At 35.3% G+C, this 14,881-nt stretch overlaps 2 protein-coding genes across 5 annotated transcripts in view; one reads left to right on the top strand and one right to left on the bottom strand.

Annotated features, from left to right (window-relative positions):
* The window catches only part of LOC117125353 (E3 ubiquitin-protein ligase RNF8-like), a 26,600-nt gene extending 20,024 nt beyond the window's left edge, over positions 1-6,576 (bottom strand). The window contains exons 1-4 of one of the 4 annotated variants that reach the window (XM_033271833.1): positions 6,340-6,575; positions 4,708-4,839; positions 2,755-4,281; positions 1,272-1,397 (exon numbers count right to left, since the gene is read on the bottom strand). In XM_033271833.1, the coding sequence (XP_033127724.1) occupies positions 1,272-1,397; positions 2,755-4,281; positions 4,708-4,839; positions 6,340-6,423 (1,869 nt within the window). In that variant the 5' untranslated portion in view covers positions 6,424-6,575. Of the gene's footprint in view, positions 1-1,271; positions 1,398-2,754; positions 4,282-4,707; positions 4,840-6,339 lie in introns of all 4 variants that reach the window. The other 3 variants (XM_033271835.1, XM_033271834.1, XM_033271836.1) reach the window with 3 other exon arrangements.
* Positions 6,577-6,757: 181 nt separating this feature from the next.
* LOC117125354 (nucleolus and neural progenitor protein-like) lies at positions 6,758-13,308 on the top strand (the record flags this gene model as incomplete). The annotated part of the gene is given in 10 exon segments (XM_033271837.1): positions 6,758-6,942; positions 7,913-8,079; positions 8,424-8,500; positions 8,873-8,998; positions 10,042-10,119; positions 10,723-10,816; positions 11,398-11,468; positions 11,979-12,139; positions 12,617-12,766; positions 13,165-13,308. Coding segments are annotated over 10 exon segments (1,168 nt in total), but the record flags the coding sequence as incomplete, so codon positions are not given.
* Positions 13,309-14,881: the final 1,573 nt, after the last annotated feature.

Below are 14,881 nucleotides of genomic sequence, written 5' to 3'. Positions count from 1 at the left end.
TATTACATATTCTGAGAGCACATGAGTTGTAGATACGATTTTATAGATCATAACTGATATTGTCTCTCACCTGTATAGCTGAAACAATTCTTTTTTGGACGTGTCCCCTTTTTTTTTTACTTTGACGACGTCATCATGGTCAAAAAGAATAAATTTTTGGAGCCCTGTCATCTCTCTTTTTTTTTCAAATTTATCAAAAAAAAATAATCATTGACTGACGACAGAGGGCGGCAGACTGTATTTCGGAGCTATCAGACTGATGTTCAGGTTACATGATGGGAAAATTTGTGCGACATTACCAACTAACAGGCGGTTTAAAAAAACATGACAATGTTAAATTTTGTGTGCCATTACGGTACACGCACACATCATGACGTGCACGTGCGTCAAAATGTGAATATTCCTAATATTTTTCAGATAATTTAAAGAACGTTTCACGTCATTTTCAGCATTCCAAAACTTTCTATAATTTACTGGTCGTAGGTTCATATCCACGCGCACAGCACATGCTGAAGCTGGAAATTAGGTTTTGTTACATATTTTGTGTTCCTGACTCTGTATTCATATCAGGAGTCATTCCAGCATATTTTTTTTTTTCATATAAAATTTTTCAATCATCAGCACTGCATACGCCTCAAAGTACGGCGGATCACCAAACTCGTCCTCAGTGACGAGTTCAAATCTAGTTTTACTTTAAATCGATTGGCTGGGCCTTTAAGGGATACACACCTAAACGTCAAAAATGCAGAATCATTACCATATTCCCCCTCTACTCTGACCCAGCCTCAGCGAAGAAGGGCTCTAAAAAGTCTTAGCCAGGGACCCCAAGGCCTCTTTGTTACACCACTGGTCTCATACAGTTCTTTACATTTACCAGTACTACTAAACAGCACTCTACTATTGAGCTTCTTGCACAACTTACTGTATAGGCCCCATACACGCACAACTACTGTACAGTGTACACGAATTCAACAACTTTTTTATTATTATCAGTATCATCATCATCTTCAATCATCAAATATATTAATTAATTATGATTGGTGAGTTGTCAAATTGTCTGTGTAGTGAATGTGACATGTTCGATACCATTAGGTGCAACTAATCGTATCATAAAAAAGGCAGTAGCTAATGTTACACCAGTACTGAACAACCTTTATTGTGAAAGGATGTTATTGTCCTATATCCAATCCATATGCACAATAACCCTCCTATAAGAATTAGGAATTTGTTGACTGGTGTAACAATAGCCAATGCCTGCAAAAAAAATCTACCTGAATGAAAAGCTCGGCACATATACTGCATTGAAGCTCTGATTCCATGACGTCTGACACTTTCTCCATTGCCTTTTGTTTAGCAATTTCAACTTTCAACCTACTATTAAGTTTACTTTTTAACAGCTGAAATGAAACAAAATGTAAATGAGTTTTTATAGGTGAACTACTGTATGCACAACTACAGTATTCTGCAAACACTGAATGATTCCATAAGAATCTAGGCACCCATTCCTGGGTGGAAAAGTTCAACACCTAGCTGTATAGGCTTGCCCCCTAGTTGATCATCAATCACTTATGTACTGTATGGTTGTTTGTTGTTGGCTTAAAGCCAGTTACTCACTGCGTGCGACGGCGACGCGACGAAGAACGCACGCGAAGACGTGGACCCAACGGATCGTCTTTTTAATGAGGTTACAAAAAGCACGTTTTTAGATAGGGTAAATATTTCAAGTCGGCGATTTAGCCTGACCCTAGGTTGTCAAAAAAATCGGCCTGAGGAGGTATAATTTTAGTCGAGGTTCACATGATTTAGCTGTTGTGCTAGTTAAAGTTTGTTTTAAGAATACGAAATGACGTAATTTTAAGTTTTAGCTCGAACTACGACTAAAGTTCGTTTTAAGAATACTGGGGTATGTGTTTGTGGTTATTTTTATACCAGATTGGATTGGATTTATTCAGTGTAAACACCAAGGATAACCAAAGACATATTCCCAGTGGGGTCCTTCTGGTGTTGATTGGGCAGTACTGTACACCAGGTAACAATTTCCTTCCAAATAGTGTTTATACTGCATTCTTTAATGCACATGGGAAATATTGCACATGGGACCAACTGCTTAAATGTCTCATCCGAAAGACTGTGCGCTATTGAAGCTTCCATTTCAGTCAGCCCTCAAGCTGAAACACAAGGAGAGCAACAACGGGACTGAACTGCGGACCAAGATATCTCTTACTTGAGCTGGCGTCGCCACCTTAGCAGTGTACGGTAGTAGAGCCGAGACTTATCCAAGGTGGAAGCTACCGGAGCCCAGCATACTGTCGCGGTAGTGGTGGTGACGCCGTCTCAACAACAGGAGTGCGCATTTTTCATGTTGCTGCTTGGTTTTTTCCATTCTTTGGTCTGCCTGTTTTTGAAGGCTTAATTTATCAATTATTTATTTTTTTATATTTTTCTATTTGTTTATTTATTTACTTTATTCATTTATTTATATTTATTTAACTTATAATAAATAAAATAAAAAATATTCTGATTAATATAGGCTCTTTAATATAAGATATAATATAATTTAATTTCTTTTAAATTCTTGGTCCTACCTTTTTTTCGGCGCCTTGAGACGATTTTATTGTGGAAGGCGCACTACAAATATCCCACTAATACCATTACCATTACCATCTCCATTGTTCAGCATAGCTACCACCAGTTTAGCCGACTGAGCTAAACTGCTCTCTTCTCTTCAAGAGTCTATTCTCATTTTACACTTACCTCTGATTCTAATGTTTTAAATTCCTCTTGTTTCTTTGTTATGACATCCTCAAGTTTCTTTTTTTCCTCTTCTAGTTTCTCCTGAAGGTGCTGGTTTTTCTCGTCAAGTTTTCTGGCCATCTCCTGCTGTAAACCCTCTTCAACTATTTTCTTCTCAGCAAGCAATTGTTCTTTCTGCGTTCTCAACTGCTTGAGCATCATCTCTTCCTTTTCCTTTATTTTCATCTCAAGACCTTTCTTCATTTCTTCCTGAGCTGCGAGTAGATGGTGGTCTTTCTCCTCCATTTTTCTCTGATATTTTTCTTTCAGTTCTTCTTCAACACTCGCCTTTTCTTTTAAAAGGTCTTCTTTCTGCCTCATAAGTTCCGCCATCATTTCATGCTCTTTATCTTTTATTTCTTTATCTAATTTCTCCTGCATGTTTTTCTGTAACTGTAGAATATCTTCTTCTTTTTCACATAATTTTTCCTCCATTTCTTTTTGTAATTTACTTTGTATTTTCTTCTTTTCGGTTAATAATTCCTCGTGTTGTGTTTTTAATTTTGCAAGAAGATTACTCTCTTTCTCTTTCATTTCAACATCAAATTTTTCCTTCATCTGCTCTTCAATTTCCTTTTTTTCTAGTTCTAACCTTTCTCTCTCTGCTTGTAATTCTTTCATTAGTTTGTTTTCTTTTAACTTCATCTCTTCTTGGTATTGATTTTTGACAGTTTCTTTCTCTTTCAGTAACATTTCTTTCTGTCTCATAAGTTCCCCCATCATCTTATGCTCCTTATCTTGTATTTCTTTATCTACTTTTTCCTGCATGCTTTTCTGTAACTGTACAATAGCTTTTTCTTTTTGACACAATTTTTCCTCCATTTCTTTCTGTAATTTACAGTGTATTTTCTTCTTTTCATTCAATAATTCTTCATGTTGTGTCTTTAATTTGGCAAGAAGATTGCTTTCTTTCTCTTTCATTTCAACATCAAATTTTTCCTTCATCTGCTCTTCAATGTCTTTCTTTTCTAGTTCTAATCTTTCTCTCTCTGCTTGTAATTCTTTCATAAGTTTGTTTTCTTTCAACTTCATCTCTTCTTGGTATTGAGCTTTAACAGTTTCTTTCTCCTTCCGTAGCATTTCTGTCACCTCTTTTAATCGCTCTTCAGCTTGTTCTGCCTTCAGTTCCGCAGCTTTCTTTTCATCTTCAAGTCGTTTTCTTTCTTCCTCTGTTCTTAGTTTTGTTTTCTTACAAGCTCCTACATTCCTCGATGTGCTTGGTATATCATAGGTACAACTTTCTGGGTCACGTTTCCGTTTATCAGCTGGGCATTTGAAAACTTTGCCACTATTTGAATGAGGACTCAATCGACTAGAGATTTTTTCTACTTCTCCTGGATTCAAATGTTTAATAGTAAATTTGAATATAAAATCAGTTGAATTGCTTGCTTTTGATGGCATTCCAAAGTGAATTTCATCATTTTCTTTGATCTCACAAGGTGTTAAAGGTGATATCCTCACATGGTTTATGAATATACCATTCAAACTCTAAAAAAAAATCAACAGTTAACTTATATATATTTTTTTTATTTATTATTTTCCCCTTCACATTTAATAGCAATTAAATTAACTCATAATGCTTAAAGTAGAAAATGATTCAAACATTTATTATTATTATTGAATTAATTTATATGATGGCTGTCAATATGACATAAAATGCTGGATACTGTAGGTCATCCTCTAGAAGTATGGTGTTGAACATGCTGGGCCATGGAGGATAACAATGCTGGGCCTTGGAGAATAACAATGCTTTTGCACCGATCATGTTACACAGGGTAAAGAAGAAAGAGACACAAAAACGTAAGAATGTTGATGTTGCTGTTACTGCTGCTGGTGTTGTTACAACAGAATAAAGTTGACCTCCCCAGGTTAATCGAAGTTCTCACTGAATTTGTTTGCTTGTTTTAGACCTACCTTATTATCTACAAGCATCCATTTTTGTGTGTCTTCAACGTAGCTGATAATAGCATGCTTTCTTGACAACATCAGAGGATCTTCTTTGGATAAAATCTGCACTGTAACATCATTTCCCCTACCAATAGATACCTTATAATAATATGAAGAAATTAAATTTATGATTTGCTTTGTTTCATTCAACAGGAAAAATACACTTAATTCATTTAGGCTTTAAAAGATAGGCATAATACTAAAGGACTAACAATGCTTTTAGAATATGCTGATGTTGTGTGGCACCCTGGCCTCACTCAAGATTTAAGTAACACTATTGAAGCGATACAGAAAAGGGCATGCCATATAATCTTAGGCAAACATTTCAATTCTTATGAACATGCCTTTAATGTTTTTGCCGCTTTCTTGCCCATAACTTTTGTAATATTACAAGCAATTTGGCCCATTGGGCCACCATTTGTAATACCTCTGAGTGTTTTTTTTTTATCAATAAAGTGAAAGTGAAAGTGAGTGACTAGCCAATGCCTCATTTTGTACAATAAGTGTAAAAATATGGTTTTTGCCTAACCTAAAACTATATGAAATATAAGATGTCATTTTTAATAAAATGACTCTAAAGGCAAGACTGCTTCAGTAAACCTGTTGCCCGCAAATAATAGTTTTTAATAATAATGAAATTATATTTTTATACAGTACCTTGTTTAGCAATCTTATTTGAATTGTTAAAGTTCGTCAGAGGGCAAGAAAAAAATTGTTATCTTATTTAGCTAATAGTTTTGCCAAAAACCTCCAGACGGAGGAGAAAATAAAAATAAAATGTTATTGGTGAATGTAAACAGTGTAGTAATGGGATGGTTTAAATGCTTTAAATTTATATAATTAGAAAGAAATGTACACATCTTCACGACTCGTCGTAAAAATAGTCACTGCGTAAAAAATAAAGAAAAATTTTATTTTTTTTCCTGAAAATTCCATTTTTTTCATGGCGAATTAGTAAAAAATAAAACTTTAATTTTATTTACAATCATCATCATTGGCAGGTTTGCTAAACAAGGTATAAAAATATTTACTACTCTTTTAAAGTGGGTTCCTTCTTTTTCATACAGTATTCTTTTTTTTTTATGAATCAGTATGATACGGAAAATGGTGTTTCTTATGGTGATGAAAAATCCGGTTATGGAGTAGGCCTAGGACTATTTAAGCAAAAGAAACTTCATAATAAACTACCTAGGCCTATAGGCTTTACTTGGGCTTAAACGAGGTGTAAAAAAGTCTGGCCATTTTTAATAAATAAATGATTTGCACTCAGTGAGACTCATTCTAATACCCCTAACCTAAGTTGACATTTAGCGTCCGTAGTACTCTTTGGACAGGCTTTAGAACCAGGCCTCAGCTCAAGGCTAATAAAATACGACAGCTTGATTAAGTTGAGTGAGTGTGGTACTGGCAAGAAGTAGGGAGGAAAGGATTGCTCCGCTACATAACAAAAATGGCCTGCCGATGTTTTATTGTAATTTGTATGGAGGGAAAGTTCAAAACGTGAACCATGCATCAGAATGGCATTTTATAATCAGCGTATATAATAAACTATGCCCAGTGCCCTATATTAAGTTATCGTAATATCAATTGTAACCAAACCTCATTCGTTTGAGACAGAGGAATGCAATCATATCTTCTTGAAACTTCGGAGTGCACTCGCTCCAAACAGCAGTACTGCTCCATCTTGTTTTGGAAGGAAGGACTTGCTGTACGCGCCCAGACAAGTTCACTAACAACCGGGCGCGAATTTCAGATCACTATTTACACGTTACCCTATTAATAGAAACTATTCTCAGTTGTAGTTCTGTATGGAGGATGATAGTGATGATGATAATGAAGGATGATGATAAAGGTAATAATAATAAATGTGATGATGGTCAGTTTTTTTTATCGTCACCCCCGACGAGGGTTGGGTCTGAAGATCATGTCCATCCGCTGCTCTACGTCACGTCACAGGCGTGAATTTACGTTTATATAGATAGAACACCCATTAAGGCGAAATACAACTTCGCGAGCCTCATTCATTCATTGATAGCTCTATACCCTGTTATTGTGCGAGAACGGACCTATGGGTCCTTTTATGATCACCATCCAAAAGAAAGATGGCTGCGCCCATTGAATTTAGGTGGAACACATTTACGGAAGAATATCCGACTCAAACTGTCCTTACAGTTTGGAAAAAGAAGCCTAAGTTAACGGATGGTAGTTCGTATACGTTTATTTACTGAGATATCTAAATTTAGCACATGATGATGTTTAACTCTTTAGGCTAGGCCTAACTGGACTAGCCTAGGTCACTAGCCTAGGCCCTAGGCTCGGCCTGGACTAGGCTAGGCCTGGCCTAACTGGACCAGGCTAGGGCCTAGCCTAAGCTAGCCTAGCCTAGGGGCCAAGGCTAGCCTATGCTATGATGTCATGGAATGATGACCCTAGCCTACTGATCTGTAGCCTAGTAATAATAGCCTGCCGCCTAGCCTAGCTGTGGTCGCTATTGTGGAGATTTGGTTAGGGAGTGTAGGCCTACCCAGGCCCATGTGGTGGCCTCTAATCTATAGCCTAGGCTGGTGGCGTCAGAATAGCTAATTTAACACTGGAATGGAAGCGGTGCTTCCAAGAGTATGTGCGCATGCTCTTCTTCTCACAAATCTAGACCGCCACTGCCGATTGGGTATTCTATATATAGGCCTAATCGCAATGATTAAAATTTAAATAAATTTGCATACATATGACCGGTATAGAAGAAACTTCAAATTATTATTATTTGAATTGAAATTTGTTAAAATACAGGAATCGGAATTCCTTTGCAGAGAAAATACTACAACCATGCCGGTATAAAAAATGACCCTTAGCATCAGTGGCGTAGGGGTCTTGAAATAAAAGGGAGCTAAATGAAGTGGGAAGGTGGGGGATCAGTGATTAGGTGAGGGGGATAACTCGTAAAATAAGGTTATTTGAAGTGATTTTTAACTACATGAGCATGGTTTGTTGGCGGGGGCGCAACTGTGAAATGGGAGAGTATTTTTTTTTTTCGTGTGTGGGAGGGGGGGCGTGTACGCCCCTCGCACATTATAGATATGCCAATACCTAGCATACCCTGCAGTTTACCCTACGGTCCGCCACTGTTTAATGTACAGTACTAAATCACAAATTATTGTGTGCTTTATTTTTACAGAGGGTGCTAAAAAGATCGAGTTGATGACAATGTTCAGTGAAGCAAGCATGTTTTTAGAGCCAGTCTTCAAGACATATTTGTCTGCTGAATTAGATACTTTGCAAAAATTCTTGTACAAACTTAAAAACCAACAAAGAAATTGGAAATGGTTCAATTTACTACAAAAGGTAAATGTATGCCAACCACCCATTGGTGGTATATAGGGGGTGCCAACCAACCAATGGTCGTATCTAGGGATGCCAACCAACCAGTGGTTTATCTAGGTGTGCTCTACAGTAGCCCTTTGGAAATACAAATATTTTCAGACTCTAATCTTCAATAAATCCCATAACTATTTTAATAAAATATATAATACAAACAAAGCTATCAAAATATAAAATTATTATTTTTCTTGTTCAAGTCTTCCTTTCGGCGCCTTGAGACGATTTTATTGTGGAAGGCGCACTACAAATATCTTACCATTACCATTACCATTAGCTCAGCACAGATCACAAAGCTTTTATTTTTACAGATTCACAAGACTTTAAAGAGAGCAAATGATATTAAACTACACGAGTTCTTCAAGAAAATGTCCTCAGTATGTGCAATGTAAGTACACAAAACTGGTTAAGTAATTAGAGATACACGCCCCCACCCAAACCCCACGTCCATCTCCACCCCCACCGTATTGGTTATCCTGGTTTGTACTGATGTAGCAGTCATAAAGATGCATGCTTTTATGTTCACATCATAACAACGAGGGCTGAAATCATTGCCTAGTCAAAATTCTTCAGATTTTTTTGGTCTTAACTTTAATATAATTACTTTTTTTCTGATTAATTTGAATTATTCATAATGTGTATTTGGCCATTTTCAGGTATAACATTTTTATCCCTTTATGTGTTCAATGTTTTTATTGTATGCCATGGAAAGAATGAATAACATTTAAAACCTTGCTTGTTATTATTTTTTAAATTTTAGTAAGGATGATTTGAGTGATATGGAGAAACTTCCAAATTGCAAAACCATCAAGGTGCTTCTGGAGAAAACAGTTGGATTGTCCAAACTCTGTACTTGCATCTTAGAAGATAGCGAGTACACATTTACGTATCCTTTGAATAATGGTGAGGAAATATATATAAGGATATACAGTGTTCACACTTCTTAAGAAGGTTGCAGGGACACCAAAACTATTGTGTACAAATAAATATTCTGTATTTAATATACAGTGTGTCATCCCTTGTTTTCTGTCAGTTGTGATCAGTCTCACTACCGTATATATGATAGGACCAGAACATATAATAAGTCAGTCGTGACATCTTCACTTGCACGTAATTTTCCTATCACCAAGCAAGAACTAATTCGATATACTGTAGTGCCTCTGATATTTTGCGTTTTGTGTACGAAAACCTCAATGAAAGCTGGGTTTTACATCGCGATGAATATTTCATTGCTATCCAAGCTCTAAACGCAGACAGCAGACATATCAATTCCGTAATTTTAATAGCGCTGGTTAACACAAATGACCACCGACCTAGACAAGGCCTAGAAAGGCATATAGTTATGAGATAACAAAGCAATTGACTTATAAATGGACTAAAAGAGAAGGCAATGCTGAAATCAGGGAGATGTAAAAAATATTTTTACATCTCCCTGCTGAAATATTGTAATTCATAATAATGTTTACAATACATTTTAATATATTAAACAAATATCTACCAGGCGGATAGGCCTACCTAAACTTCAACAACGATCAATTTATTCATCTTCAGAGTGTCAATGCGCATACTACTATTAGTAAATCATTCTTATACGCGCAGCTAATGCACATGCATAGATAGTATATTAATCACTGAGCAACTGGTCACCACAATCTACAGTTTGATTTAATATAGCCAAAATATAATTATACAGAACTGGGTGACTAATTTATAAAGCATTTATTCAAGATATTTATGACCCTGTAGGAAATAGAAGCCTTAGGAGGCCTTATTTCCTATTATTAGAAAATAATGGCTCCTTTGCTACTATTTTCTATATAGTCCTCAGAACTTGACTATAATTGCATATTAGATGTATGTATGTTATGTATTTTAAACTAATTTGCAGCACTCTATTGCTTGTTATTACTTTCTTTATCAGCTTTTTAGTCTGATTGTTGGGCATGTTCAGGTTGGTCAATTTCTATCACAGAACTTGATTTTTGTAGCTATCATCAGCAGAATATGGTAAGGGTAATTTGATTGGATACATTATCTATAAATTTTAATTCTTTGAATTTCATTTAACCGGGAAGGAACTTGTATGGAGATTCTCCTTACCAATTTCCATGTCACACTTGTTTCATTAGTAATAATAATAATAATAATAATAATAATAATTCTTTATTTGTCCTCGTATATGTATGCCTACACTCTGGGAAATTTGGGCTGGGTCCCCGGGGACCCGCGGCAGCCATAGCTCGGCGCCAACTACCCCACTTACTCTACAACATCAGACGGACAGATACATACATGGTCCTTAACTCGCCTAAACTCTCCTGAGAGGTTTATTTGAGCTGAGACCTGAATTCAATACTCGTTTATTTGAGTAAAAGACCTGAATTCAATACTCGATGCAGAGCCGGGTATAGAACCCGGGCCCTGGCGTGCAAAAGGCAGGAACCATACCAATTAGCCAAACGCTGTGTATCATTACTGCAATTGTTTTTATGAAACTTTTTTGATAGAAATTATATATTGTTTTACTAATACTATACAGGTACTTTGATTTGCATATCACTCAATCTTGTAAGTTTATAAAAAATGGTTTTATTTTTTTTTTACCTATAGGGTTCTTGTGAGGGGAACTTTGATTAAACTTTTTTCTTGGTATAAGTTATTGAGAAAATTGAGTGTGCAAGATAAGCAATCAAAATACTACAAGGTCAGTGACCCACAACAGATTGGATCAATTCTTGAAACAAAACTTTTCGTTGAAATGCTATTATAGCATGCTCAGTCATTGAGCCTTGTTAGCTGCTGCAACCTACAGTCAATTTCCTAGCTTAATGATGTGTTAGGACATACAGTAATTCAGTACCTGGGGGTTAAATCTGCACTTATATAGGTCTCAGTGTTCTAGCAGTATGAAGCTAACATGCATGCATGCACGTCTGATGTGTACTTGTTAATATAACTCAAAGGCTTTTATATAATCAGCCCTTCACTATCTAATCCTTATAAAGAGACTTGATTCTAAAGCATAGATGCGTCAAAATGCTTCAAGTTTTATAAAGAAATGTGCATACACCAAGCTGGTTGAAGATCATCATGGAAGTAAATCATCATCACTCCACTCATCAAACTTTACAAAGACACTTAAATTATCAGCCCTTTACTCTCTAAGCCGCATAAAGAGACACATGTTAAACATGTTCTTAATTATCAGCTTTCTGGGACAGATCACATAATTAAAGTCATGCAGAAATTTTTTGGTTATTCAGTGTATTTTATATCTCTTTGTAGATGTTTAAAGAATTGCCTAAATGTTTATCAGAATGGGTGGAAGTAGATGTTGCTTGTCTGAAAACCAGAAAGTAAGTTTCTTTCACACACACACACACACATACATATATATATACTGTATATACATATACATATATACACATAAATGTATATATATAACATATATACATATACATATATACATATATATATATATACTGTGTATATATATATATACTGTATATATGTGTATATATATATATATACTGTATATATACTGTATATATACTGTATATTACAATAAGCTATGTTTACACTAAGTATTTTAAATTAGTCAAGGCTGTGTAATGAGAATTCCTGATTCAGTGAGTTTGTGTTCACACACAAAGAAGGTCTGTTTTGCGCCCTCATCAACCATAGTCAACAGTCTGAAACATATCAATAATAATTAATTTGTAAAATCCTGCAAAAATAAATTTGCCTGTCTGTAGTTAGCTAAAAAAAGTTAATGCTTGAAAAATGGAGAATGCAGGATAGTTCAAGTTAATATTATTCAAAAGTTATTAAAATATGAAAATGAGTAAGAACATTGTTTGCTTTAGTAAGAAAATTAAGAAGAAATTGAAGCCAGACACTCTCGATAAAATGTTTGGGAGTTCCCCAACGTCATCAGACACTCTTGAGAACCTAAGAAATCTGGAGTCAAGCAACAAAGAGGATTTGTATGATTCAATGGCAGCATGCAGTGAGATAGATCTAGGAGGTAACTTTTGTTCATCGTATATATTTAATTTATTCATTCATTACTGTACATCTACAAAATAGTCACCTATTAGCATTTTCAATGGCATTGGCAGAAGTCTGACCAATGGATTGCCATCCCTCATGACTCCTGATATAAAATTTCACTATGCTAGTAGACAACTCTTTGAAAGAAGTCCTCTAACACTTTACACCTGGGGAGCCATCTTTCATGACCGCTAGACAGTGGATGCCAAACATAAATTACTGCAAATGGAAGTCTAACATATTGGTAGCCATCTCTAATGCCTTCGAACAGCAACCTAAAACATATTTTGCCATCGCTCATGACTCCTGAACAGAAGCTCAGCATATTCGTTGCCATCCTTAGTTACTGTAATCAATGCATTAGGACCTGACAAGGCTGACCATGCTTATTTCAAGTTACACTAGCAAATCTGAATAATTGTTTATATTTCATATTTTGATTCAATCTTAGAACCAATAGTAACTGCAGATAATGGCAGTATTAATCCAAAGAAGAAAAAAAAGAGGAAAAAGAAGCATTTATTGCATGAAGATGTTGACAACCTTGTGATGGTTAACAAGAATAAAGATGATTTTGATCCAATCCAGGAGAGTTATGAAGGTATGGGAAACAGGAGGCATCATAGAATGACAAGGCTTTTGGGAAGAGATGTTTAAGGTGTTGATCCTGTGTTTAACATGGTCATGTGCATGATAAATATTAAATGCAGTACAATCTTAGGAAAAAAAAGTTGGTGATTGTCTCCCAGTGTACTGCCCAATCAACACCCAGAAGTTTTAAAAATTTTGTGGGTTATTCAATGGGTAAGCCACCGTGACGTCACCCCTGGATCCTGCTGGTCTCCGCTGGAAACTATCAGCCCCTGATATCTCAGTTAGCCCCACTTGTAATGTATATCAAAAAGCTACTGATTACAAGACAACAAATTATGTTCTAAAATCCAGCTGTCCTTTCTAAATTAATGATGGTAATTTTTTCTATACTTTTGACAATTTCAGAAGAGGTGTCTTTAGAAGATCATACAGGAGTTGCTGTTTCAAAAAAGAAGAAAAAGAAAAAGAGAAAGCATGTTGTTGATGATGGTATCGGAAGTCAGCTTTGTGATTCGCTGCCATTCCAAGAGAGACTGAAAGCACGGATATGTGAGGAATCAGTTAAAGTAAACAAAATAATTGATGGTGAGGAATCAGTTAAAGTAAATAAAATAATTGATGATGAGGAATCATTAACTACGATAGAAACTATATATGAGAGAGTAGATACTGTTGTGAAAAAGAAAAGAAAAAGTGATATCAAAATATCATCAGATGAGAATTTTAAACATAAACACATACTGTCTGAAGACAAAGGTCACAGTTTGAAGAAAGATGGAAATAAGAATAAAAAAATGAAGATGCAAAATAAGACACAATTTGGTACAGACATAGTAGCTTCACAAACTGAGGTTATCCATGCAGTAGATCTAGCTGAAACTAATAGTGTAAATACATATGCTAAAAAATGTAATAAAAAGAAAAACAGTAAAAGAAAACAAGAAAAAAGAAAACATGGGAACACGGATGAAATTATGACAACAGATGACCCTCTGGGAGTTAATAACAAAAAAAGGAAGTTACTAGACTCTGAAAATCGGTCAATTTTCCAATGTGATGAAGATGAGATTGATGATATTTTTTCATGTTTACAGTGAGTAGGCCCAAAAAATGAGACCCAGGTTTTTAGCAGTTTCAGTCATTCAATTATGATCAAAGGAAGAGATCATCAATCCTCGCTTGCATCCTGGCTGCGATGGAATTAGGAATCAGGGGTGGGGAAGGAAGATTGCAGTTTTAAAAGCCATTAAGGACACTTGCAAAACCACCAAGTCTCTTTTATATGTTGATGCTCTCAATTGATTATTAAAGAATGAATAAGCTACAGAAACTTAAATATTAAAGATCTCACTAATTGACGACATTAAAAATATTCATAATTCTTTTATTATCATCAGCAAAATGATACAATTTATTGAAAGATTGCAGTTTTAACATTCACAATTTTTAGCTCATAAAATACTAATCACATATTTATTAGAAATGATAAAACTATTTTATGACCTAATGTATGAATATTGATTTGATTTACATAATAAAAAAATATTAAAATATATGATTTTCACCAGTTTTTATGTTTTGCGACAATGTGCTACAATGGAATGTTATCAAACTAATTTTTCTGCGTACTTTACATTATAATGATGGAGATTCCAGGGGTAGGAATGCCACCCCTTTCTAGTAAATGGTAAAAAAAAAACTGGTGTTGGAAATCCAATAAAAAGTACGTTCTGTCCATACTATTTAGTTTTATTGACAAATTAGTTATTTGTCCATATATGGGCAAATCATTTTTGCTTGTTGACCCTTCTTGCATCTCTTCCATTAATGTACAGTAATGGATCTCTATACCACTAAAGAAATATCTCTTGGAAGCTAGTACCAGGATTTTGACGTATAAAGTATTAAACCAATGCCTCCTATCTTTCTCTAGTGCATAGAAATGACGTATCTAGGAGTATTAAAATAGGGAGCTGGAGGAGGGTCATGTAGGTTAAGTTGAAGAGGGAGGGAGCTAGCCGGTGAAAAATTGTGATATAAGATTGTTTTTTCTGGGACGTGCTTCACTGAAACGCCACAGGTCTCTACATACTTTTTAAAATACCTGGTATAAGAGTATTAC

This window comes from Anneissia japonica, unplaced genomic scaffold (genome assembly GCF_011630105.1).
Source record: "Anneissia japonica isolate Jap-2015-1 unplaced genomic scaffold, ASM1163010v1 scaffold2003_len1103335_cov173, whole genome shotgun sequence".
Taxonomy (NCBI): domain Eukaryota; kingdom Metazoa; phylum Echinodermata; class Crinoidea; order Comatulida; family Comatulidae; genus Anneissia; species Anneissia japonica.
The sequence above is the reverse complement of the archived record's forward strand: the minus strand, read 5'-3'. Positions and strand labels throughout refer to the sequence as shown.